Source organism: Aquarana catesbeiana, linkage group LG06, assembly GCF_042186555.1.
Source record: "Aquarana catesbeiana isolate 2022-GZ linkage group LG06, ASM4218655v1, whole genome shotgun sequence".
Classification (NCBI taxonomy): Eukaryota; Metazoa; Chordata; class Amphibia; order Anura; family Ranidae; genus Aquarana; species Aquarana catesbeiana.
In genome coordinates, this window is record NC_133329.1 from 85,624,687 (window position 1) to 85,651,784 (window position 27,098).

At 41.6% G+C, this 27,098-nt stretch overlaps 1 protein-coding gene across 5 annotated transcripts in view; it reads left to right on the top strand.

The window, feature by feature from the left end:
• The window catches only part of GLYR1 (glyoxylate reductase 1 homolog), a 50,033-nt gene extending 25,041 nt beyond the window's left edge, over positions 1 to 24,992 (top strand). For 3 of the 5 annotated variants that reach the window (XM_073636361.1, XM_073636366.1, XM_073636364.1), the window contains 10 exons: positions 5,645 to 5,716; positions 9,691 to 9,741; positions 9,815 to 9,888; positions 12,008 to 12,125; positions 13,225 to 13,335; positions 15,880 to 15,981; positions 17,314 to 17,476; positions 18,643 to 18,822; positions 18,947 to 19,071; positions 20,736 to 24,992. In XM_073636361.1, coding sequence (XP_073492462.1) covers positions 5,645 to 5,716; positions 9,691 to 9,741; positions 9,815 to 9,888; positions 12,008 to 12,125; positions 13,225 to 13,335; positions 15,880 to 15,981; positions 17,314 to 17,476; positions 18,643 to 18,822; positions 18,947 to 19,071; positions 20,736 to 20,810 — 1,071 coding nt within the window. In that variant the 3' untranslated portion in view covers positions 20,811 to 24,992. The remainder of the gene's footprint in view (positions 1 to 5,644; positions 5,717 to 9,690; positions 9,742 to 9,814; positions 9,889 to 12,007; positions 12,126 to 13,224; positions 13,336 to 15,879; positions 15,982 to 17,313; positions 17,477 to 18,642; positions 18,823 to 18,946; positions 19,072 to 20,735) is intronic. The other 2 variants (XM_073636363.1, XM_073636365.1) reach the window with 1 other exon arrangement.
• The last annotated feature ends 2,106 nt before the right edge of the window (positions 24,993 to 27,098 follow it).

Below are 27,098 nucleotides of genomic sequence, written 5' to 3' on the forward strand. Positions count from 1 at the left end.
AAACTCACTGTAAGCGATCAGCCCCACATCCTGCCTAGAATCAGGGCTGTAGCCCCACTGAACTCAGCCAGTGCTGCTACAGAGAGCGCTCAATCCTGGGAGAGAGCACTTGACATGGGTGTCCTAGCTTCTAAGCATGACTTGCATGGATCAAAATTCAGCTAGTTCAGCAGATACCAGCTGAATTTCAATCCATGTATGAGCAGGGAGGATGTACAGAAGTCGATCTACCGTTCGACTTTTGTACAACCTCCCTGTTGGATGTTCCCCGCTTGATTGGTGGCGCCAGCTATAACCAACAGCGCTGATCGGTGTACTCTGGCGGCGGGGAAGAATCCAACAGCTCAGCGGTGAAAATTCCCCCATCCACTTTGAGTGTAGATGGGAAATAGTCATCTATGGGCTGCCTTAAAGTGATTTTAAAGTAGCCCCCGATCCTCCTCTTCTGGGTTCCCATGCCAGTGGTCCCGGCCCCTCCTCTTTGGCGAGTGTCTCCATAGGAAGGCGCTTCCTGTGGGTGAATTCCTGTAGGCTCGCTCTTGAGCTGCATTGTATGTGTCTATTGACACAGACCAGTTGGCTCTGCCTCATCTCCCTCTCCTTGTTGCAGCATTTGATTGACGGCGTTGGGAGCCAATGGCTCCCGATGCTATCAATCTTCCCAGAGAGGAGGGGCAGAGCCTCGGCTCTCATGCACAGCGCTGGATTGTGAATGGGCTCAGGTAAGTACAAGGGGAAGCAGGGTACACAGAAGGTTTTCTACGTTAATGCATAGAATGCATTAAGGTAAAAAACAAAACCTTTTAGGCTTTAGAACCACTTTAACCTTTAAAGTGTTACTAAACCCAGGACCCTGCATTTACTATATCTGGTCTCTCTCAGTACACAGAACATGGAAATGCAATCATTTTAGTAAATATAAACTGGTAAATACCTTTTCTCATCAGCAGTATATAGCAGTCTTGTAATTATTATCAGTTCCTGGTAAAGCTTGTAGGAGGAGTTTTCATACTGCACTGAGGCTGCAGGGCTCCTGACCCTCTGTCTGGACAGTGTTGATTGGCCCTGTGCTGATCACATGCACTCTTCCAAGAAAGAAAAAAAACCTCTGGCAATACACACTAAACTGAGCATGTGCAGCCTGACTCCAAAGGCTCTGTCTTATCCAGACTTGTGCAGGGAGGGGAGGATCTATGCATACAGGATAAAACATCCCTTTTGCACAATGCAGAGGATTAACCCCCTAGGTTCCACAGTAAGCATAACAAGCATGCTTTACTGCATATACAGACTGATTTTACTGTTGTGATTTTAGTAACGCTTTAATAATTACTTAGGAAGTGAAAACTAAGTAAGACTCTTTCAGTTGGAGTTTTCAGTAATGAGGTAACAGCAATTTTTTATTCTATGTGAGTGGTAACATGGGTGGAAATCCACATTTTGGTCTGGCTTACCTGTTCCAGCTATTAGAATGGATCCCTATCTCTCTGTTGGGTATTATTATACCAGTGATGGGGAACCTTGGCACCCCCAGATGTTTTTGAACTACATTTCCCATGATGCTCAGCTACACTGCTAAGTGCATGAGCGTCATGGAAAATGTCGTTTCAAAACATCTGGGGTGCCAAGGTTCACCATCACTGTATTATACTATTGCGTACACAGCTGGATGGAGGGGACACCATTGTGGGCAGGAGCTGTGACTGAGGCCTCGCTGCTAAAGTCGTGTAGACAGCCAAGTTACCTGGTAACTTCATTTATAACTAAACTCCACCTGCTACTGAAATACAACTTTGGGGTGGAATGGCCCTTAAGCAGAACTTTATACCTAATGGTTTAAGTGAAAGGAGAGGAGGTGAATTTCCTGTGTAAATATGGGAACAGCAACACAAACCTCATAGTGTCAGATAACTTGAAATTTATGGGACCACCTGCCCTGTGATGCCTGTCAATGTTATCATCAACCTTTTTAGAGATCTTAAGGCTTTGGCAACAAGCGGCTTCCTGTGCCACACTGCCCAACATTTAAAGTAAGTGACCTCCCTGACCAATAGGTAGGTGATGGGAGAAGATGAAGTTGCATATTATAAGATCCCCTGGATTTGCAACTGATACACAAGGAGGCTTGTCTTTACATTCAGTGATTCTCATTAAAGAGTCCTATTTACACATGAGTCTCCCCTCACTCCCTCCTCTGGAAATTGGCAAACCAATCCATAATGGGAACTGTTGCTAGAAAACGTAAATTGTAATTTGACATAAGCGGGTGATGGACTGCACCACGAGACCTGGATCTTGGCAGTCTCTTGTTGCAGCTAACTCAAAGACTCAACCACCCCATTGTCACCCAATTTATGTTCATCTCTATGCACGTTTTAAAGCGGGACTCCATGCAAAAATCATTCTTTGTTTCTCAGGTGTATGCTTTTGCTTATATGTCCTGTTCACCTGTTAGAGCTGTAAGCATCATCCCTGTACACAGTTTAAGCACCCTCCCCAAGGTTGCAGAAATGGTAACCACCCATCTTATAGGTAATTATAGGAAAAATTGGCTGTTGATGTTTTTAAATCTTTGGTGACCTCTCCTCCCCCAGCCTGCAATTGGGCAAGAAGGTCAATGAAGAGGCTCTCCTGTGCTCTTACTTTCCCTGTGCAATGATGCTGAGTCTGATTTTTCTAACAGTGGTATTTAAAGTTTGTGGAGTTTAACATTTTTATTAGAAGAATTTTTAAACTAATACATTGATTAAAACATTTTTTTTTTTTTTTTTTTTTTTTTTGCATGGAGTTCAACTTTTTTCTTTTTGCCTACATTTACTGTTTAAGCCAATGAAACCTTTTATGTTTTTGCTATATGCGGATCAAGAAAGCCTGTCATGACTGGAATATGTATGAATTGGAATATTTAGTCTTTATTTATGATTTACACTTGTTTATTAAAGTGGATTTTTCCCTTCAAACCAAAAAATACACGTATAATGAGATTTAATGAAGAATTAAACTTGCTATCCTCGTTGGTTTGAGGTACTAGTGATGTAGCCAGTGCTTCCCAGCTGCACCCCTGGAAAGGCTACATCACCAGTGCCCAACAGGGAGTTTTCATGGTCAAACCGCGAGATTTAAGGAAATAAGTTCCAATACACTGCAATTGCATTTTTTTTAATTCAGCTATTATAAAATGATGCCTATGTTGCCAACACCATAGCAATGTATAAACAATAGTACAACTACACCAGATGTACAAGATCTGCCCCAGGCATCATCAGTGGGACAGCAGAGGGAATTTCTCTCTCACTCCCCCCCCCCCCCCCCTTTTTTTTTTTTTTTCTCTTCCTTCCTTCCTTCCTTCCTTCCTTCCTCCTTCCTCCTTCCTCCTTCCTCCTTCCTCCTTCTTCCTTCTTCCTCCTTCTTCCTTCTTCCTTCTTCCTTCCTCCTCCTCCTTCCTTCCTCCTTCCTCCTTCCTTCCTCCTCCTCCTTCCTTCTTCCTTCCTCCTGCTCCTTCCTTCTTTCTTCCTCCTCCTCCTTCCTTCTTCCTTCCTCCTCCTCCTCCTTCCTTCCTCCTTCCTCCTCCTTCCTTCTTCCTTCCTCCTCCTTCCTTCCTTCCTTCCTTCCTTCCTTCCTTCCTTCCTTCCTTCCTTCCTCCTCCTCCTTCCCCCTTTCCTTTCTCCCCTCTTCCTTCTTCTTTCTTCTTTCTCCTTCCTTCCTCCTCTTCCTTCCTTCCTTCCTTCCTTCCTCCTCTTCCTTCCTTCCTTCCTTCCTTCCTCCTCTTCCTTCCTTCCTTCCTCCTCTTCCTTCCTTCCTTCCTCCTCTTCCTTCCTTCCTTCCTCCTCTTCCTTCCTTCCTTCCTTCCTCCTCTTCCTTCCTTCCTCCTCTTCCTTCCTTCCTTCCTTCCTCTTCCTTCCTTCCTTCCTTCCTCCTCTTCCTTCCTTCCTCCTCTTCCTTCCTTCCTCCTCTTCCTTCCTTCCTCCTCTTCTTTCTCCCCCCCCCCCCCCCCCCCCTTTTTTTTTTTTTTTCCTACTTTCCTTCTAGATTTTCCCCACCATTATGGATAGAAGGCATTATCAGTGGCTTCTTCTGGGTTGTCATTGCTGGCCCACTGATCACGTTTTGTACCTGATCTCGCATTGTATGATATCTTATGCTGCTTTTTTATTTGTTGTAATGGCTGTGGCAACATAAGCAGCATTATGCTATGCAACGTTCACATTGCTGAAGTTTTGCCAGCATATCAACAGTAACCATTTTTTTTTTTTTTTTTTTTTTCCCTCTTCGATCTCAGATTAAAACCAACAGGGCACATAGAAAGATTAACACACAAGCCTGTTTTTTATAGTATTTTTTTGTTTGTTTTTTACAGCCAAGTTAAGATTCCATATTCCTATTCTTGCATAAGCCCAGCTGTGACTGGTTCTCTTGAACAGAAGATCTGAAAACGCGGCACATGTTTACTGTACAGTTAAAAAAAAATTAAAGCAGTGTGGTGTTCATGGCCTGTTTTGTATATTGAGGAGTTATTCCAGTCCTTTGATTATCAGAAATCTTCTTCTGCTGCCTGTGCATTTTGCTACATTTTGAGCTTTAAGGGTACACAGCAGTATATTGAAATTAAAAAAAGTATTTTCATATTTATTTATATATGCATATAAAAACACAGAGCCGTATTATTATAGTGCACCAGTTTACCCCACTCCCGCTTATTTGGTGATCTGAGAACCCTTGCTTGTGATTATAGGAGAGCTGTTCCTGAACACACCCACTGCAGCTGCCTTGCCGTTCCTCCCATACCAAAAGTCAGTGCCAAGAGGCTTCTCACAGCCACCAATCAGATTCAGACCTGTTATGGAATCCTAGATTTGATTGGTAACGCAGGAAGTTCTAGATTTGTAGACTTTGGGAAGTACCTTCCCCTGTGATGTGGCTGGAGGGGATTACACGGATATTGGTTCATAACCGTATTAATAACTTTGGAGTGGACATGTGTTTTTAAAGTCCCAGCTACGGCCAAAACTTTTTTTTTTTCTTTTTGTAGTTTTTAGAGGAGGTAAAACCTGTGGGTTAAGCTGCTGCTAGTGTTTCCTTTTGAAAAGGTTCTTTTCTTTACTTGTGTCATCAGGAAGTGAAGGGAAATCTTCCTTACCTGGGACTATGATGATGAAACCCTGAAAAAGGCTTTAACCCTTCCCCACTGTACTAACCATTCTACTCCTGACTGGTGAACTGAATGAGTACAAATCTATCTTAGTTTAGAATTTTGTTGTCCAGTATTCTCCCAATTTACTATCCTCGGTAAAGGAAGGATTCTGCTCACTTGATGGTGATCACAAAGGAAGTGATGATGAATCTCTCCAGCGAGGATACACATCCATAAAACCTGAGTCTCCACTCTATCCAAAGAGATATATATATATATATATATATATATATATATATATATATATATATATATATATATATATATATATATATATATATATATATATATATATATATATATATATATATATATATATATATATATATATATATATATTAATTAAAAAAAAAAAAGTTTTGGCCGCAGTTGATCTGCCACTAGTAGATAAGTGCAGAGTACACAGAGGTGTGTTAGTCACATTATAAGCAATGCTGTCTGCTTCTATTGCAGGAGGACTCTGCGGGTGACAATTGGCTGCTTCACGGACACAGAACCCTTGGCACAGAGATGGTGTTGAAAAAGGTACAGTTATGCCAGTTCCCCATTTTGTCTTTTTAGGCCCCAAGAACTTGTTTTAATACCTGGAGCCATCCTACCTAAGGTTATAGGAAAACTACAGTGCATTTTTAGTGACCTAAAGTTCTGTCATTGTCACTTTTCGCGTGTGTTTGATGCATGCATGGCTTCCATAAAAAAAGGTGACACATATTTGCTATACATATACATGCTAATTTCCCCATATTTTGTCTCTTTAAAGACTCTTGCGGTCCAGAAAAATGCTTGTCAGTGTGCCAGAAATGCCTTTGGCCCCTAATTTTCTTTTTGCAGGCATACAATCATTTTGGGGACTAGTGGTACCAGTGTTCTGTCAAATACGTCCGAAATGGTAACAGAATTGACGTTCCGTCGCCGCCATCTTGCTACACCCCGCACTCCTCCATAATAAGGATACACTGAGAAGGGGGAACGCGGGCATCTTGTTGCACCTACCGGAGTTTTGCATTTATTTTTAACAGTAAAGTGAGTTTTTATATAGTTAAATACAGTACTTACAACTCCGTCTGACTGGTTAGATGTTGAATTTTAAAAGCAGCGGCAAGCCTGCTCATCTCACAGGTTTGCTAATCTGACAAAAGTTTGCTGCTTTTAAAATTCAACATCTAAACATTCATACGGAGTTCTAAGTACTGTATTTCAGTATATAAACTCACTTTACTGTTAAAAATAAGTGTAAAATGCAAAACTCCGGTGGGTGTAACAAGATGTCCTCTTTCCCCTTCTCAGTGTATCCTTAATGTGGAGGAGTGTGGGGTGTAGCAAGATGGGGACGGAACGTCACTTCTGTTACACATTCTGACGGGTCGCCTAATCTGACGAAACACCAGCCCTTCCCAATAGTCTTTTGCTAAATTACTGAATACCTTAGGCCCCTTGCACACTGATGGACCGATCGGGTCCGCCTGTCAGTTTTTCAGTCGGATCTGATCGTCTCATTCTATGGAGAGGCATATGTCAGCAAACTTGTTTTCGCTGACACACACCGACATCCGATCCTGTCCGCAGGAATCCATTCTCCATCCGTCCGGCGGATCGGATGGAAACAGACAAGCGGTCTGTTTCCATCCAACAGCCACATACAGAACAGCAGTCTGTGTCCAGTCTGCATAGCTGAGCGGACTTGGACCTGTGTTCCGCCTGCTCGGCGGGTATTAGCAGAAAGATCACTCGCTGAGCAGGTGGATCCGTTTGACGGAGTCTGCTCAGTGTGAAAGGGGCCTTACACTTCCTCCATTTCTCAACATAACTAAAGGTCCATTCACACCAGTTAGTATACTGCATGTGCTATGGTGTGATGCATTGTTACAGTACATTGTATTGCACTGTTTAGAATGGTTTACTTTTTCTCAAAATGGAAAAAAAAAAAAAGTTCATTCAGCTCTATACACAACAGTGCCTTGAAATATGCTGCAGTGAAGTGTAACCTTTTGTCATTTGTTCCATAAAAATACAGACATGCCGAGTTTATGCAATGCACCCGCATGATGCCAATAGGGCACATGAAAACAATTGCTTTCCCTGTGTCCTTGGGTTGTGTAGTAAATAGTTCATGTTAACCCGTAATAGTTCATATTTATTATTAATTAGCATATGTATTAATAACGAATTAGTAATAAGCAATGGTTTTTATTTTATAAAAACTTGAAGAGTAAGATGCATTTTTTTTTTTTTTTAACGTTTTCAGATCGTTTAAAAAAATGGTCGAAAGAATTGTTACACTATGTCAATTACCAACAATAAAACATGTTAAAGCCTTAAAAAAACAAAACAAAAAACAAAAAAACAAGGAGGTCTTTATGAAATGCTTGTAGCCGAAACTCAAATTACATCCCAATACTCCAGAATATTGAGAGAGAGTATATGTATATGTATATATATATATATATATATATATATATATATGTATATATATATATATATATATATATATGTATATATATATATATATATATATATATATATATATATATATATATATATATATATATATATATATATATATATATTTCTCTCTCTCAATATTCTGGAGTATTGGGATGTAATTTGAGTTTCGGCTACAAGCATTTCATAAAGACCTCCTTGGTTTTTTTTTTTTGGTTTTTTTTTTTTAACATGTTTTATTGTTGGTAATTGACATAGTGTAACAATTCTTTCGACCGTTTTTTTTTTTTTTTGTTTTTTTTTTTTTTTAAACGATCTGAAAATGTAAAAAAAAAAAAAAAGTACCAATATGAAGGGGTAATTTTTCAATTTTTTTTCATACGTATGTGTCTTACTCTTCAAGTTTTTATATCTATCTAATCAATTGTAAACTTGAAAAGACTATGCTAATGTAGCCATGTTGCCAGACAGGGTTGGCAAGACCAAATAAAAGAAAAGTGAAAGAACAGAAAACGCAAAAGGTAGATTTAGAAAGAGTAAGGATCCCAAGGGCAATGAAAGACACTGGCTAAATGCCTTCTAGTTCAATAGACCCCCAACTCAACATGCACACAGCGTGCCCAGGGACTCTAAACTTTTTTAAATCTTGGATTATGCAATCAAGCTTTTGAGTAATAAACCATGAAACCTTTTTGCTGAACTTGTGACACCCGGACTGAAGCCTTCTTCAAGTGCTTGGCAATGGGGATCTTGGCCGCTAGAAGAACAGAGTTTCAATCTCTGTGTAGCTTGAGAAACATGCTCCAAGGGTTCATTTAGCAATGCTATATCTGGGGCTTGTAAAATTAAGGTTTCAGTCACCTGTGTCAGGATTGCAAACACCTTATTCAAAAACCCCGTAATCTGGGACATTCCCACCAAACGTGATACATTGAGCCTTGCGTTTAACATCCCATAAAGCATAAGGGTGATCAGCTTGGGTCTTACATATACGCGTTAAGACATTACCATTCGCTTCAATCAGAGACAAAATTCAAGATGCCCTTGTTGGACCTCCTGAAAATGGCAGTGCCATGACTTCAATGCCCTGTCAGTTTCTAAATCAGCATCCCAATACCTCATATATGGAAGCTTAGCAGATGTATCTAATAAAAGGCCATATATGGTAGAAATTCTCCGTATTCGTCTCCTGTGTGCACCATTTCTCATAAGGTGTGACCTTATAGCCCACTGCAAGTTTCTTATAGGCAAGGTACGTAAGGAATTAGAGATTTTGCCAAAAATCAAAAAAGTTTCACGAGGCACAAGCCCTTTGTCTTCAACCAAGTGTGGACTTGCTCCCAGCTGCAGCTGATATTAATAAAACCTCATGCTCTTTTGGAATCACCTGTCTGAGTAGGTATCATTTGAGCCTCTGTTGATCAACACTGATCAGTGTAGCTCAACAGACCTGATGTGAACAATCCCAAAGGCAAGCCTTACACGTTAATAGGGTTCCCTATCCAAACAGGATGGGGAAAATCTTTCCTGCTGGCTATTTTCTGACCACTACTTCTCCTGTGGCAGTGAAATACCCGCTCAATAACTGTCTGATTTGGCATCAGGAACTGTACAGGTGAGAATTTTCTGCCGAGCTCCACGGATTTTCAGATCAAGGTTTAAGCTGGGTGGTGCCATGGTTCAAATTTCATCCTGATTCACAGCCAAAATTCGAGCCATATATGGCTAGCATTGTTCTGTAGTTCATAGTTAAAATCTGGGAGGGATGGTTAGACTTTGCCACCACACAAGACTTGTGCAGATGATGTGGGACAGCTCTGGATTTCTGACAGGATATACAGCTATTATTCTTTATCGTGCATTCCAGGACACAGGACAACCTATCCCTATTGTAATGGATATAAAGATGCCCTGTGATGTATCCCAAAAAAAGTTCTTTGTTTGGGTTCGCAGACTTTAATTTTAAAATTTCAGTTTAGGTCTGCTTTAGGTTATATAAGGATCTAGCTGAGCTTTATCTAATTTGTTGTTGTGTTTCCGTTTTGGTCACATGGCAGCCCAGCGTCACATACCAGGCAATCAGCAAACGGCTTAAAGTGTCAGAAGAGGTAAGAAACATTCCTTCAACTGCTACAGCTTGGTTGTTTCATCCGATCAATAACGTTTATTCTCTCTGTACAGGACACTGGTTCAACATCGATCCAAGCAGCAGACAGCACAGCCATTAATGGCAGTATCACACCCACAGATAAAAAGTACGTCTCCTGCCAACACAGCCCTGGCTCTTCAAAAGTCTGTAGGCTGCTCAGTATGTGCATAAGGATTGCTTAAAGGATTAGTTCACTTTTTTAAAAATATGAAATAGCCATTTTTTTTTTTTCCAGGTAAAAATTGTGCATTTTTTTTATTTTTGGAGCCTGTAAAGCATTGCACCAGCGATCAGATTGCTGATGCCATGCAGGTAGGGTTGCCACCTCATCCCTTTTAAACCTGAACATATATAAATTGCACAGGTTCTGTGGCTGATTAAGGTAGTAATTAAACTCACTTTGTGCCTTATCTGCATTAAATTAGCCTTAGAACCTGTGTAATTCATATGTGTTCGGGTTTAAAGGGATGAGGTGGAAACCCTAAATGCAGGTCTATTGCAGACCTTTCTGTGTATCTGTGAGCCCGTACATCCCATATGAGCAAGCAGATACACTGACAGGAAGAATCCATGAACTACCACGGCGCTCCAGCGTCGTGGAAGTTCACTGAGAACTACAAGCTGACAGCCGCAAAGAATGTTGGGGCTTATAGTTCATTCACACACAGAGCTGTATGAATAAAAGATGAGGCCGTGTGGGCGGAGCACCTCACTGCCGTGCTGATTTTAGAAAGTGACAGCTAGTACAGGGAACTTCTCCCCATACTGCTGTCACAGGGGGTGGGGGGTCAGGCACCGGCTGCAGCATAGGAACTGTTGCATGTTTCACCCAAAAAATGGGTGGACCATGTAATATGTTCCCAAAGGTGAACTTGCCCTTTAATTACTGACTATGGGTTGTAGATTTATGAATGGACCCTAAGATGACTCATGCGGCGCCCCTGGATGGTGTCAAGTAAAATAACCATATCCGGTGTTGAATACACTTAGAGATGTGTCTCAGGTTTAGCATTTACACAGGCACATTTATAGCCTTTGTATCTATGCTGTCTGCTTGGGTAGAGGATTCTATTTGGCTCTCTCAACAGACAATGATGAGGTTGATTTCTTCAAAGAGCATAGGGAAGTTTGATTTGTGATGAATCCATTTGTCTTCCTGTAGAACTGCCTAGGGGCCCATTCACACTAGACCTCTCCTGTGTCGACTGTTACGCGTTAACTTTTGTTTCATTAGGGCAACACATTCATGTTAAATGGACTGCCAACACACAGGAACAGATCAAAAAATGGACATGCAGCATTTTTTTCTGGCGTAGCGCACGGCAATGCACAGCAGTATGTTACCGTGGGTTCCTATAGTGCATGGGTGCTCAACCTGTGGCCCTCTAGCTTTTGCAGAACTACAAGTCCCCTGAGGCATTGCAAGGCTGACAGTTAAGAGCGTGACTCGCAAAGGCATGATGGGATTTGTAGTTCCGCAATAGTTGGCGTGCCACAGGTTGAGCACTCATGCTTTAGTGCATTGGAGTGGCATTCAAAATGAATGGCATTGCGATGCATTAACTCATGTAATGTTCTAAAATTAGTTTGTTGCAGTATTGCGCACTTTGTTGCAGTGTTTTTCTTCTCTAAAGTATACACTTTTGATAAGACCTTGAAAATACGATTTTAGGAGGCTGGATTCTGGATTCGGCTCACTGGAGGTTCATGCTGTCGTTCACACATTCGCTTATCCTGCCCCATACAGCTAAAATTTAATTACAGGAGTAGAATTTGTTTATCTTCTAACTTTCTTAGAGCGCCTGTCGCCAGTTTTCACATTTTAATTTGAAAGCATCTTTCAATATAGTAAAAAAGAAAAGACACTTCCTTCACTGGTTGTTTCATGTACTTCTTTTCCTTTAGGTCAGGGATATGCAATTAGCGGACCTCCAGCTGTTGCAAAACTACAAGTCCCATCATGCCTCTGCCCCTGAGTGTCATGCTTGTGGCTGTCAGAGTCTTGCTATTCCTCATGGGTCTTGTAGTTCTGCAACAGCTGGAGGTCCTTATCCCTGCTTTAGGTTATAAGCCCACAAAGTTAACCAGAATCTTACACTTTCTGAAAGTGTGGGATCCTACCATCCCTGAAGTATCAGATTCCAGTTAACTTTTCAGCCTTAGAACTTTTAGGTTTCTTACAGGCTAACATTATATCAACATTATGCCTTCACTTGTTTCTCTAGGATTGGCTTTTTGGGCTTAGGGTTGATGGGAAGTGGCATAGTCTCCAACCTTCTGAAGATGGGGCACACGGTGACAGTTTGGAATAGGACTGCGGAGAAGGTAATGACCCCGGAACAGGTGGGACTTGCTTCTTATCTCTGTATTTAAAGTCATCCTAACCAGGCTGTTTAAAGTGAGAAGTGTGTGTTATTGCTATTCTGGAACTGAAAACTAATTTCTCTGTACATGTTGAGGTCTGGCATTGGATCTAGGTGACAGGGTAGCTCTTATGGTCTTTCCTTTTTATAAGTTACTTATTAACATGCCCACAACAGGCAAAGTAAATGTTTAACAATCACTTATGTTATATTTGAGTTTAGTAAGGTTTGCAGCCTGTTCCTTGCTGTGTGCAGTTGCACTGCAGGCACCTAATATTCGTTCAGGTGGTGTCTAGTGATGGGCTAAAATTTTAAGACTGGCCTCTGGACATCATCTAAGCCAGACAGGTCATACTGGTGTTCAGTGGGCTGCATGTTGCCCTGTCACTCATTCTATGTGGTTTCGCCATCACTCCCAGTCATATGTCCCCTTCATTTCTGGAAGACCCGAGTTTTCTTTGTTTTCTGATGGCTGATCAGAGCTTCATGGGTAAAACACAGATTTGCTTAAAGATAACAAAACTGAAGTGTATGCATATTGGCCAGAACAATGATAAATGTTACTGTAGCAGCTTGTATTAATCTTATTCAACTGGACTTGTTCTGTAATGTTGGGGCCCTTGCACACAGGTGCGCTTAAAAGTGGTAAGCTTTTTTCCAAAAGGTTTCCTGACTCCCAGCAATGCACCTGTGGAAAATAGACATGTGACTCAAAAAATGCACCCAAAACGCAAATGCGGTGCACTGTTGATGCGCTTCAATTGACGTAAAATAGAAGGTGTGTTTTTGGTGTGCAAACGTAGCTCAGCAATGTGAACCGTTAAATAGGTTTTAAAGGGGGATAATTTTCATGTGCTTTTGTTGTGCTGGAAAGGAGACCGCAAAAGTGCACCAGTGTGAAAAGGGCCTTTAAAGACATTTTGTAGCTTATCCAAGCCCCACTTTCGTTCTAATGACTGTCAGGAATGTACCCCAACATATATATCCTACAGATTGCTATAGATGCTAATGTTGAAGCTTGCCTTGCTTTGTCTCATTTATTTATTTATTTATTTATTTATTTATATTTTCTCTTGCAGTGCGACTTGTTCATCCAAGAGGGGGCACATTTAGGCAGAACTCCGGCAGAAGTAGTCTCTACTTGTGACATTACATTTGCATGTGTGGCAGATCCTAAAGCAGCAAAAGATGTAAGTTTCATCTGGTTTTCCAGAGAAAATATATAATTTTATATATATATATATATATATATATATATATATATATATATATATATATATATATATATATATATATATATATATATATATATATATATATATATATATATTTTTTATTTTTTTTTTTTTTCAGTATCTCACAAAAGTGAGTACACCCCTCACATTTTTGTAAATATTTTATTCTATCTTTTCACGTAACATCACTAAAAAAAATGACATTTTGCTACAATGTAAAGTAGTGAGTGTACAGCTTGTGTAAATTTGCTGTCCTCTCAAAATAACTCAACACACAGCCATTAATGTCTAAACCGCTGGTAACAAAAGTGAGTACACCCCTAAGTGAAAATGTCCAAGTTGGGCCTAATTAGCTTATTTCCCTCCCCGATGTCATGTGACTCGTTAGTGTTACAAGGCCTCAGGTGTGAATGGGGAGCAGGTGTGTTAAATTTGGTGTTGTCGCTCTCACACTGGTCACTGGAAGTTCAACATGGCACCTCATGGCAAAGAACTCTCTGAGGATCTGAAAAAAAGAATTGTTGCTCTACATTTAAGTGGATCTAGGCTGTAAGAAAATTGCCAAGACCCTGAAACTGAGCTGCAGCACCACAAACAGTGGTTTAACAGGACAGGTTCCACGCAGAACAGGCCTCGCCATGGTCGACCAAAGAAGTTGAGTGCACGTGCTCAGCGTCATATCCAGAGGTTGTCTTTGGGAAATAGACATATGAGTGCTGCCATCATTGCTGCAGAGGTTGAAGGGGTGGGGGGTCAGCCTGTCAGTGCTCAAACCATACGCCGCACACTGCATCAAATTGGTCTGCATGGCTGTCATCCCAGAAGGAAGCCTCTTCTAAAGATGATGCACAAGAAAGCCCGCAAACAGTTTGCTGAAGACAAGCAGACTAAGGACATGGATTACTGGAACCATGTCCTGTGGTCTGATGAGACCAAGATAAACTTATTTGGTTCAGATGGTGTCAAGCGTGTGTGGCGGCAACAAGGTGAGGAGTACAAAGACAAGTGTGTCTACAGTCAAGCATAGTGGTGGGAGTGTCATGGTCTGGGGTTGCATGAGTGCTGCCTGCACTGGAGAGCTACAGTTCATTGAGGGAACCATGAATGCCAACATGTACTGTGACATACTGAAGCAGAGCATGATCCCTACCCTTCGCAGACTGGGCCGCAGGGCAGTATTCCAACATAACAACCCCAAACACACCCCCAATATGACCATTGCCTTGCTAAAGAAGCTGAGGGTAAAGGTGATGGACTGGCCAAGCATGTCTCCAGACCTAAACCCTATTGAGCATCTGTGGGGCATCCTCAAACGGAAGGTGGAGGAGCGCAAGGTCTCTAACATCCACCAGCTCTGTGATGTCGTGGAAGAGGACTCCAGTGGCAACCTGTGAAGCTCTGGTGAACTCATGCTCAAGGGGGTTAAGACCGTGCTGGAAAATAATGGTGGCCACACAAAATATTGACACTTTGGGTCCAATTTGGACATTTTCACTTAGGGGTGTACTCACTTTTGTTGCCAGCAGTTTAGACATTAATGGCTGTGTGTTGAGTTATTTTAAGGGGACAGCAAATTTACACTGTTATACAAGCTGTACACTCACTACTTTTTTTTTTTTTCCCCATCACAAGTCATATGATTGTCGGGTAGTGTAGATGGGAGTGAAGAGGTTTGTGTGTACAGAACAGCTAGTCCTAGTATTGATTAGAGCTGAGTTTTCTGTTCACCAAATCCCTTTGCCAACACAGTTATTACATTGTAATATAGCAATGACATCACTGTGCTGTACATAGCCTGAGCAGAGCTGTGGGAGGGACCCAGCAAGCTCCACCCACTACACACTCAGAAAACAGGAGGGGGCGGACACCAGACCAGTCACCTCGCACAAGGGGAGAGAGCAGCAGTGAGCCGTCTTTATTACAGGAAGCTCCTGCACAGAGGTGGCACACCTAATGCACAGGTCTGGAAGAAATACAGTTGCATAGTAAGGTTGAATAAAGACACCAGTCCATCCAGATCAACCTGAGTGAGTGTGGGTGCGTGTCTACAATTATCCCTATTTTTATTTAAGGTACCCATACGGTACTGTCAATTTATGCAGTGCTCCACACATACATCGCACACTCACATCAATCCTCACCCTCAAGGAGCCCACAATCCAAGGTCCCCAACTCACATTCATATACTAGGGCCAATTTTGGACAGAAGCCAATTAACCTACCAGCATGTCTTTACACAAGGCGCACCAAGATCTCCTTAACAATACCCATGCCTCTTGTAATTGGTCATGCTTATTATCTCAGATTTAAATATTTTTTATTTGAGCAAACAGATGAAAAAAAAAATTGCTGTTGGTTTTCCAGTCTTGCACATCTTTTTCCATCATTATATAAGCCTGATAATTGCAGGTGCCTTATGTCAGTTTAACTAGGATTTTTATCAATTTATCATTTTATCAATATATCGTGATGTTAATTTTTGTTTCTCCTCTCTGCCAGTTGGTGTTAGGACCCAGCGGGGTGCTGCAGGGCATCCGTCCAGGGAAATGTTACGTTGATATGTCCACTGTGGATCCAGAAACAGTCATTGAACTAGCCCAGGTAATACTTGTAGCAGAGCTAAGCTGACAGTGGATTTCACTTTTTTTTTTTTTAGTTTGGTGTCCGTTTGATCGTTGTGGATAAAGACCTCTGTGAAATTATTGCTCTGTGTCCCCAAAGAGAGCCACGAAGTGAAGGGAAATCTCTAGTGGGGACATATACATAGAGTTGCAAAAGCAGAGTGGAGAGGGGCTAAAGTACAACTAAAAGATATATATATATATATATATATATATATATATATATATATATATATATATATATATATATATATATATATATATATATATTATTTATTTATTTTTAACGTGGTTGTAAACCCCCACATACCTTATAACCAGTGAAGTGACTGGCCTCAAGTGATTCACAGAGATGAAACAAATCCTCCTACATGAGTTGTACCTCTATCTGCAGTCTTCTCTTCTCTACATCCATTCAAGGTGCAGAACTTGTGCAACATGTCTGAGCTTCCAGAAAGCGGGGGGTGGGGAGCTGACACTACGCTCGGCAGATCTCAGTGAGGAGAGCCGATTGAAGGGAAGGGACACACCCCTCCTTTTTCTTTTTCTTCTTTTTTTTTTTCTTTTGCTGTCAGGAAAACTTGTCAGAAATGACACATACAGAAAGTGAATGTATGGAGCAGCAGATAAAAATGACACATCGTGCTCTGGGTTGAGACAAGTACAGACTAACATAGAGGGATATGCTTTATTTCGTTTCTGCGTTTTACAACCACTTTAAGCCACATCAATCCCCATGGGTGATTCGCGTATAACTATGTTTCATTGTTAAAATTATTCCTCTGTAAAAACCCAGAATTGTAGACCCTTCTGAGCCTCCACTAGAGGATTCCAATACTGAGAAGAGTTTTTTTTGCAGAGCAAGCATTTGATTCTAAAAAGTGTTTTAGCTGCTGCACCTCCCATAGGGAACTACATTTTCCATGATTCCACCCCACCCTGCTCAGAGGGGGGTAATGTGGGACTGGCCTAGGTTAACAACATATGCAAATTACAATCAGCCTGTTTGCAGGTGTGTGGACAGGGAATTGGTATGTCCTACATGTTGAATGACAAGCCAGGCCTTCTTGGGGAGCACTGTTCACATTTTCAGCTCCCCATCCTGACTCCCTGCTGTAGACTGGGAACAGCACGATACAAAGGGTGACAACACAGCAAGTTGTATAGAGGGGAGGCTGCATTGTAACCATTTATAGGAAATTCCTGTAAGAAAGGACCATATTAGAGGAAAAAACTATAGGCCCTCCTCTCCCAGGTACACTCATGACCCTGCTGGCTATGTTTTGACAAATGGACATCCTTCCACATTCAGGTTATCGTGTCTCGAGGTGGTCGTTTCCTAGAGGCCCCAGTGTCCGGTAACCAGCAGCTATCCAATGATGGGATGTTGATGATCTTAGCAGCAGGCGATCAAGGTGTATATGAAGACTGCAGCAGCTGCTTCCAGGCGATGGGCAAAACCTCCTTCTTTCTCGGTAAAGACTAAAACAACAAGTTTACACATTCCAGATTTTGATGGGGTCTGGTTGATATTTCTTTGAGAAGGGTGGGTTGTTGGCTATGGCCAAGGGGACCCCCCCCCCCCTGTAATGGCCACAGGAGATGTGTATGCATGGGACCTCCAGTATAGAGACCTCACCATCCACCTGCATCTACACCTGTTCCAGTGACAACTGTTTGAGGAGACTTCACACTTTTTGTGATCATACAACCACATATGGTAAGAATAATTTATTTAGTCATTGCAGAAGCCTATGGACTTTTATTCTTCTGCTTCTTAAAGCCTAACTCTGGGACAAGTTTCCCCAGGAGTAATAACAAACAATCTGGTAGCTTTTGGCTAAAATTCTCTCCTCTTCTCTTTGCATTTTCCTTCTTCACCACAAGATGTCCCCAGTCTTCTGGGTTAAATGACTTAGGAAATACTGTTAACTACAGGGTGTCGTGGACCCGCCCCCTTAGAGGGTGCCCCCATCACAACACTTTGCACTAATAGTATAGTGATGCTGAGCCTGAGAAAATCCATATAGAAAAGATCTCATACTTGCCTGTGACAGGCCCGATGTCTTGTGAAAAAAGTGTCTTCTTTTAAAAATGAGGAGTTGGGCTTTAAGCACTGTAAAATCCAACTCAGGTAACCCATTCTGCCACTCATGTAATTTATTTATTTTTTTTAAATATAACAATCCAAACATTTTTTTTATTAAAGCATGATCATATCACAAGCAAGAGTGCAACGTTTCAGTCACGCAGGACCCCTTCTTCAGGCATGTGATGATCGCAATCTTGAAAAAGGGATACTGTGTGACTCCAAAAAGTTGCAATCTCTTGCTTATGATGTGATCATGCCTAAAAAAACGTTTCGACTCCAGATCTGTGGTGTGCTGGCAAATATATTCAATCCAAAATAGGGAAAGACAGAAATAAAAATAGAAGGGGTTCTGACCCTTCCTTACACTTTCTAAAGCTTAAGGTTTGCAAATTGTTTTTGCTGCAGAATTATGCATTTATTTTTTCTGTTTTATGAACCTTTACATTAGACTGTCCTATCCAAGTTTTTTTTTTTTTTTTCAACCTTTAAAACTGCAGCATTCTGCTTTAATGACCCTGTAAGAACTATTTTTGTGTGTGTCTCTCATAGGGGAAGTAGGTAATGCAGCCAGAATGATGCTGATCCTAAACATGATCCAGGGCAGCTTTATGGCCACAATAGCGGAAGGGATGACATTGGCTCAAGTGACCGGTCAATCTCAACAGACTCTGTTGGACATCCTGAATCAGGGGCAGCTCGCCAATATTTTCGTGGACCAAAAGTGCCAAAGTAAGAACCCCCTGCTCCTATTTTCCTTCTCTTTGTGTTGGTTTGCTGTTTCGGCTGTTTTGAAGACTTTCATATTGCTGGTTGCAATATCTATGATCTCTGCTTTTCTTCTTTGCCCACCCAGATATCCTACAGGGGAATTTCAAACCAGATTTTTATCTGAAATACATCCAGAAAGACCTGAGGCTAGCCATCGCCCTGGGAGACTCTGTGAACCACCCAACTCCTATGGCCGCTGCAGCCAATGAGGTAAATTTCTGCACGATTGCAGTTTGCTGTATTGCATTTCTTCTATTCTGACTACAAGGAGGCCCCACCTTCATTATCTCTTTTCTATAGAAAAGTCCCAGGATGGGAGTACTCTCATGTAATGTGGAGGCCTCTTCTTGACTTTGGGCATAAGCACTACCCTTTTTCTGACTCCATTTCAAATGCTAAAATACCTAATTTAAACAATGGGGCTGCCTTGCTGATGAAAGGATATTGGGTGGCTGTGTTTATTCTAGGGTGGCAGAGCTTAAGACAACCATCTAGGTATATTTTATTTTTTGTTAAAAATCCAACTCTGTTTTTTACAAATGGTGCAGCCTTACCATTCAGGGATAGGTGTTTGGTGCGGTTAATCCAATATCCTCTCCCTGTAAAAGCAAACGTAAGCTCTCAATGTCAGTCTGTAAGGCCAGAGGCAGGCTTACCTTGGTCGTGCTTGAGCTCATGGCTAGCACCTGTTACTTTGTGGGGGTGACGGGGAGGGGGGGTTAAATCTGGCAGGTGATAAAGCCTTTAAAGTGGGAATAAACTCCCTTGTATGATTTTTACCTATAGGTTAGCTTGTATAGTACCTAGAGGGAAGCCTTATTAAATATCTTCTAAACATGCACCGTTTTGGAGATATTTACTTTAGATGGCTCACGCGCTCTGAAGAAACGGCATACCGGTGCCATTCCTTCAGAGCTGTGCAGTAAACAGTAACTCCCACGGCCATGTGTGAAAGTGCATCGCTGGCTCGGCCATTCGTTTCGCCAAAGCCCACGAACGCGGAAGAAAGACCCGGTGAAGATGGAAGCACCTTCAGTGGTGACAGCGCACCATTGGAGGGCTTAATTTTCAGATAATTCATACTGGCATGTTATGATTAAAATTGCCTTGTGCCTATTCCTCTTTTTTTTTTTTTTTTTTTTTTCTCTTGATGTGGTTTACTACCGCTTTCAGTTTTTTGTCATATAATCAGAACAGCATGTTTATTATATATGACAGATTTTTTTTAGGTTCTGGTATCATCAGCGAGCTCGGGCAGGCCAGACTGTATGGGGGCATTATAGCTTGACACTTCTGCTTTTGTTGAGAAAAATAAAGTAAAGTTCACTATCATCATTTAAGGGTGCAGATTCAAATCAATAGAAAATTGCTTTGGTGGCTTTTTTTTTTTTTTTTAGATTTTTACTTAACTACTTGACCCCCTGTAAGGTTTTACTCCCTGTTTGACTGTTATGCCCTGTACACACGATAGGATTTTCCAAAGGAGAATGTGTGATAGGACCTTGTTATCTGAAATTCCGACCGTGTGTGGGCTCCATCACACATTTTCCATAGGAATTTCTGACACACAAAGTTTGAGAGCTTGCTATAAAATTTTCCAACAACAAAATCCGTTGTCGGAAATTTTGATCGTGTGTACACGAATCCGACACACAAAGTGCCACGCATGCTCAGAATAAATTAAGAGACGAAAGTTATTGGCTACTGCCCCGTTTATAGTCCCTGAAAAAAATCCATGGATTTTGTTGTCGAAATGTCCGACCGTGTGTACAGGGCATTAGACTGTTTGTCTTTCGTACTATACACTATATAGTTTGCTACCAACAGATAGCTATCAAAGCATCTTGCTCATTGTCACTCTTTCTTTCTTTCAGGTCTACAAACGAGCGAAAGCATTGGACCAATCTGACAACGACATGTCCGCCGTGTACAGGGCCTACATCCACTAGTCCCACCGTTTCATCATTGAGGATTTAATTATTATTTCAATACCTTGTTTTAACACCCCATCAGTCCATTTCTGTCTCTGACTCCTTCCCCAGACATTGTCCTTTGCTCTCTCTCCACCTTCCAACCACCGGCACCCCAGTTCTGTTCTTGTGAATTGTCAACACGTCTGCTCCTTACCAGGCTGGACTGCCAGAGGAGAGGCGGGCGCCGGGTCCTTTCCAACCTTGCACTAAAGGAGACAGTTATAAGAGAGCTTTGGATACCGACGTGTCCGTGACAAGGACCTTCTGATGTGCAAACTTCCCTGTTGGCCTAAACCTCAGTTGCTTGCCAGCCTTGGCGTTCCTCCGCTTTACTGCTTAAGGACATACGGACGTTGACTTGTAGACACCAGCAAGAAGGCGTGTCCTGCAGATGACTACTTTCTCTGAAGATTCTTTGTAGTTGTACAGTGCACAAGATTTTTTTTTTTTTCTTATTAACTACCATTTGCATCTCCCTCCCCTCAATTGCTGTAAGGGGTTTAATGGTTGGGCCTTTTCTCTGGTCACCTGTCTTCACCTTTAAAGCTTGAGTCAGCCATTCCATAACAGTTACAGAATCATTTGCTTGCACTATGAAATTGAGTGAAATGCCATCTCTTTAAACAAGTTCTCTACCTAAACCGTTTTTCTACTGGATTTCCACTGGCCCTTTAAGAGTTGTAAATGCCCTGAGCTTACCTGTCATATGATCAATGCAATTGGCTGTCACAGTGATCACTTGATCTGGAGCACATCCTACTGGTTCCCAATCGTTGACATGTGACTAAAAGCTGTCTTGACAGCGCAGTGCCAGGAGCATGCGATTGAGCGCGCTCTCTGCACAAATCAGCAATGATGGCTGTATGCATATATCTGCATCATGGCAGAAAAGTCACCACCTTGCTGCCACATATGTATGTACAGCCAGCGCACTTCATTTACACTGGCTGCTCATAAAATCACATTTGGTAGGTTTTTTTTTTTTTTTGGCCAAAGCAGCTAAACGCAACTCCATGTACACATAGGCTTTTAGCAGAGTTTATGGGAGGGTCAAACCTCCCTCTCCTGAATGCAAAAGAATTGCATTCAGGAGAGGAAAGTTGTCGTAAAAGACTGTGACTGCAGCAACAACTCATGTAAACCGCAGGTACCGGTTTACACACATTTTTGCAGTGTTTTATCCACGGCCGGCGTCCAGGGAAGTTTAGTGTACATGAAGCCTTCATGTAATTGTAATCAGACAAGTGAAATTTGAACACCCGTGGTTCTAGCAGACCTCCGCTTACCTTAAATGTATATTAAGAAAGCGCGTGCATAGAAGAGCTGGCGTCTTACTGGTTGGCCCTCCAGAGCATACTGGTTTTGAAAATACAGACTTTAAGGTTAGCAGATGGATTATGACTCCACCATCACATATTGCAGTGCCAACGGCTCAGTCATCTATTGAAAGACCTTTTAATCGCGTCATGGCTTTCAGAAAATTGGTATTTGCTTTGTTGCTTTTGGTCGCTCCATCCATTAGTTAACTTATCCTAGGCTTTCACATTTCAGATTGAGCATATGTGTTTAAAATTGCATGAGCAAAGCTATACTCCAGCAAATGAGATGCTCGTTTGGTCTTGGGTCTGGTGGAAGACAGGGCATCTTTATGGCGGCTCAACAAGACAGCATGGCCATTGAGAAGTAGAAGACTTCCCTTGCTTGTTTATAAGAATTAGACATTGTTATTGGAAGATCCACCGCAAGCCATAATTGGCACGCTATTGTGTCTAATCTTTCTGAGATATTTTGATAGTATCTTCAAATGTACATCTTCGCTTGGCGTTTTGAGGTGTTGCACTTGGCGTGTTTTTTTGTTTTTTTTGGTCCTTGCTAACCCGCCTTTCCCAGAGCCAACAGTCGTTTTCAGTGTTAATGGCAGCTAAACTCCATCTTCTCTTTAAGAAAAGAAGAGAAAAAAAAAAAAAAGTTTGAGATTATTTTCGTCTTCGCTGAATTTAACTTTTTAAAGCAATGTTTTATTTATTTTAATTTTTTTATTAGAATTTTATTGTGCGCTTTTAGTTTTTGGGCTTTTATTTCTTTTAATGGAAAATGTGGATTCTGTTGTGTGGGTTTTTTTTTTTTTTTTTTATTATTTTTTTTTTTTTCTTGTTTTGCGATAAGCTAAGGACGACTAGGCCATGCGTTAGATCTTCAAGGGGGGTTACGTTTTTCAGGATCGGCTGTTTGGGATGCGGGATGGAAGACGTGTCTGTCTCCATGTCTCCATGTCAGCATTGTAGCCAAGTATATAATCTCTAAACATTGACAGATATTTGTCATGTTCTAAGTCTGCTTGTGTTGAACATACATGCTGCAAAAAAAAAAAAAAAAAAAAGTTGCTTTAAAATGATCCAAATAGTTAAAAAAAAAAAAAAATATTACAAATCTGTAATCTTATATTTTTTACTTACATGAGGCTGTGTCTTCTGGCCTTATCCAACGTTCTTGCCTTGGTTAAAGTGACCCTGTGTTAATACAAGTCAAAGAAACCTGGTGACCCAGGGGAGCAATTCAAAAAAGACATCCCCGTGATCCTTTAAAAAAAAAAAAAATGCTCTATTTACTAAGAGAATGTTTAATACTTTAATTGTAGTCCTTGCCAACTCTTCTGTTTTCTGGCCCCTGTAGAAATGCTGGCTGTGGCCATCTTGGTTGTGGGCGCCCGAAGCCGGCGTCTGTGAGTTCTGGAATCTAGTGCAGCCGGCTACCCAGCGTGCACCTCTGGTTCTTGTGCATTGGTGTCATTACCTGCCGGCACAATGTGTCGGGCAATACTGCACTATTAGACAATTGGGCTACCAGAGGACGCCGTTATCCCAGGAGTCCAGGGGATCACCTGATGTAATCAACTAGGTGGCCAGGACTAGAAGTGCCGGAAAATGAAAATAAAAAAAAGTTACTTGTTACTCATAAAAAATGTTGATACTATCCATTTATTATTGTACTGTGATGGGGCAATCTGATCAGTAAAAGATGTAAATATGGGTGAAGATCCGCTTTAAATTCCTCCCAGCCAGCAATGTGCACTCTCTTTTCCCATGCTCCTCTACTGTTTTGTTTGGTGCAGAAGAAAGCGCCAGGTCAGCTTGTCGGTTCTTGCACATGGCCAAGGACTCCCTTCCCCCATGTGAAGGTGCTGGGCCAATTGTCAGTCTGGGGAGTGAGTCGCATGTTCCTCTATTTTCTGGAGGTGGGGGGTGTGAGAGAGGTATGTGATGCTGGTGAAGGTTAAAGCCCAACTGAACTCTAAAATAAAAAAAAGGCATTTGCTATATTGATGATGTAGGAAGCAGTTTTAAAAAAGAAAAAATGTTTACTTTTTTTTTTTTGTGTGCGTGCTTTAGCAAAATTTGTGCTAAGCAAGCATTAGAGAAGGACCTTGGTTCTCTGTGTAAGAACAGCAGTGGTCTCTCAGCATCGGTCCAAGACACGCCCCCTGCTGAATAAGAGCTAGAGACCTCCAATCAGTTTTCCTGCTTGCACGGCTGTAGCTTTGGCTCGGCGGGGGGTGTGCTCTGCTCCCATACAGACAGTAGCAATCATCTGCTGCCTAGGCATAGCTTACAGCACAATTAAAAAAAAAAAAGACCTGTCGTCCTTTTTTTAATTTTTTTTTTTTTTCTGCGTTTCCATGAACGGGCTGTCTTGAGGCAAAACATGTAAACATGCATTCATTAGCACACTGTTTTAAAATGCAAACACGGGGGGGCAGCTAAAACCTTTAAAAATCTGCATCCTCAATGTAGCAAATGACTTTTGCATGAAATCCTAATTTTACACTGACCCTGTTTTTTTTTTTTCCCAGCATGGATAAGGCAGCCAGTCACTTTACAGGAAGCCCTTGCCGGGATAATACAGGCTTTGCCATTGCAGACCTGTCCTGACAGATGTACGATAAACCAGTTTCAATTGCGTCACACCTGTATTTATGTAAAGGAATATGTTTTGGAGTGCTGTAAGCTTTTTATGTTTCTGAGATCCCTACTTTAAACTTTTTTTGGGTTGTAGTTTTGTCTGTTTTATTTCATCTTCAGAAGTCCTGTGTGCTGTGAAGCACATTCCTCTGCTGAATTTTTATAATTAAATCTTAAGTAAAAGAGGTTCGAACACCAAGGTTTGTTAATTCTGCTTTTTGTTTGTCTAATGTAAGTAATAAAATATATAAGAAGTTTAAATAACATAAAAATAATAGGCCGAAGCAAGGACAGTTACCTATACCAACTTCCTTCTTCCTTCTCTGCCCTGGTGCAGATTGGACAGTAGGTATGTTGGTAGAGCGCTAAACCCAAAACAAGGTGGTTAACACTTTAGATCTACAGTTTTTTAATGCCGCTGTCAACTGGGGTAGCTTTGGGGGTTCCTGGAGTATTCAAAAATGGTTTAGACAAAAGTTTTAGCGTAAGTCCATTAAATCTTTATTTTGCACAACAAAGTTACAAAAAAAAATCCAACTTATTTCAGGGCTTAAAGTGGATGTAAACCCGAAAAAAAAAAAAAAAAAAAAACATTTTAATTAACACTTGTACCTTGTAGAGTTAGTCATGACTTCTGTGCCCAGTCTTGCCACAAAGTTAATCCAGCTCTGAGAAATCCTCCTCTTTTTTTTTTTCATTAAGATAAAAAAGGACAGACTGTGAGTAACAGGTGATTTCCTTATCTCATGCTTCACATCTCCCCTCTCTCAGCGTTTCAGAGCTGTGCTAGCTATACTGAAAACTCCTCCCCACTACAGCCTGTGTGGCGCATGCGCAGGAGTCACGGGGGGGCGTGAGCGCGATCTGCTTCTGCCCAGAACACGCTCTGTGTGCGCACTTCTAGTATAACAAAGCACAAGGTTCGTACTCACAAGGGGAGTGTAGTGGTGGGCGGGAGCCTAGTGACATCACGGCCCTGCCCACCGAGCGCCGCAGCGTAGACCCGCCCATGGGTTCCGGTGTTTTGTGGGGCTCGGTGTAGGAAAGAGGGTGAGTTGTTGAAGATAGGATTAGAAGCCATGTACGTACAGATACATATTTTATCATCCTGGCAACAGTATTTATGTGGTGTGGGATTACATCCACTTTAACACTTCTTTCATTAGAACTTGGTTGCTGATAAATGGGGAGAATGCCGATGCGTTTTGGAAGCTCAACACCCTCCTTCATTTAAGGCTTGGATGTGTAGAGTAAATGGAGAGAATACCAGACAGCAAATTGTAGGATTTAGCTGATTCAGGTTGCTGGTCAGAATTAAATGGTGACCTGAATCGAGTCAATGTCACAATTTGTTGTCCAGTATTTTCTCTATTTATTATAGGCCATCCATGCCCTGATAGAGGAGTTTTAAATTCCTGAAACATGTTTGGATTCTTTTTTGTTGTGACTTCCTATCATGCAAAAATAAAGGTTCTGCGGCGCTCTCGCTCTTCACGCTTTTCTGGTGCAGATTGGGAAAGGGTAGGAATAATGAACAGGTTGCTGTCTCAGCATTGTCTGCTAGTTGAGAAGCAAAATGATACCCCAGCTCCACTGCCAATATGATGATCTATGAACTGTGATCCAGTGCTCTAGCCGGGACGTTCAGGCCCCAAAATGCAGTACTTGAATCAGAAAAGGGCTGGCGACTCGGATGCTCTTGAATAAAAGTCCTTTATTGGGTTACATGGGTACACGGGTACAGGCTACACTGACGCGTTTCGGCTAAGAAGCCTTCATCAAAGCAGCTTTGAAGGCTTCTTAGCCGAAACGTGTCAGCGTAGCCTGTACCCGTGTAGCTATGTAACCCAATAAAGGGCTTTTATTCAAGAGCATCCGAGTCGCCAGCCATTGTCTGCTACTTGGTCATCGATTTAATTACTTTTTCTTTCTACCTATTATGCGTTGCTCTTTTCTGCTTCCTTCTGACGCCTTTTTAAGTCCTCACTGGTCTACTGTCAGGGGTGATGACATAGTATAGTACCGTAGCATTGGATGTGGCCTTGAAGATCACATCATTTTAGGGTGATCTAGACATACTTATGACAAACCACATTCAAGGAAACAGAAGAGGTGCCAAACTGAATACTTATGTTAAATAAAGCTGTAAGATAATTCTCAATGACATTACATTGTGCTGGATAACAGATATTTTTGTTTATATAGTTGATGCCCCGTTGAGTGACCGCCCTCCGATGTGGCCTACAGCCTAGCAGACCTTTGTGTACTTTTTGCATTCAGCTCTATTGGCCCTGTGTAATAGTTT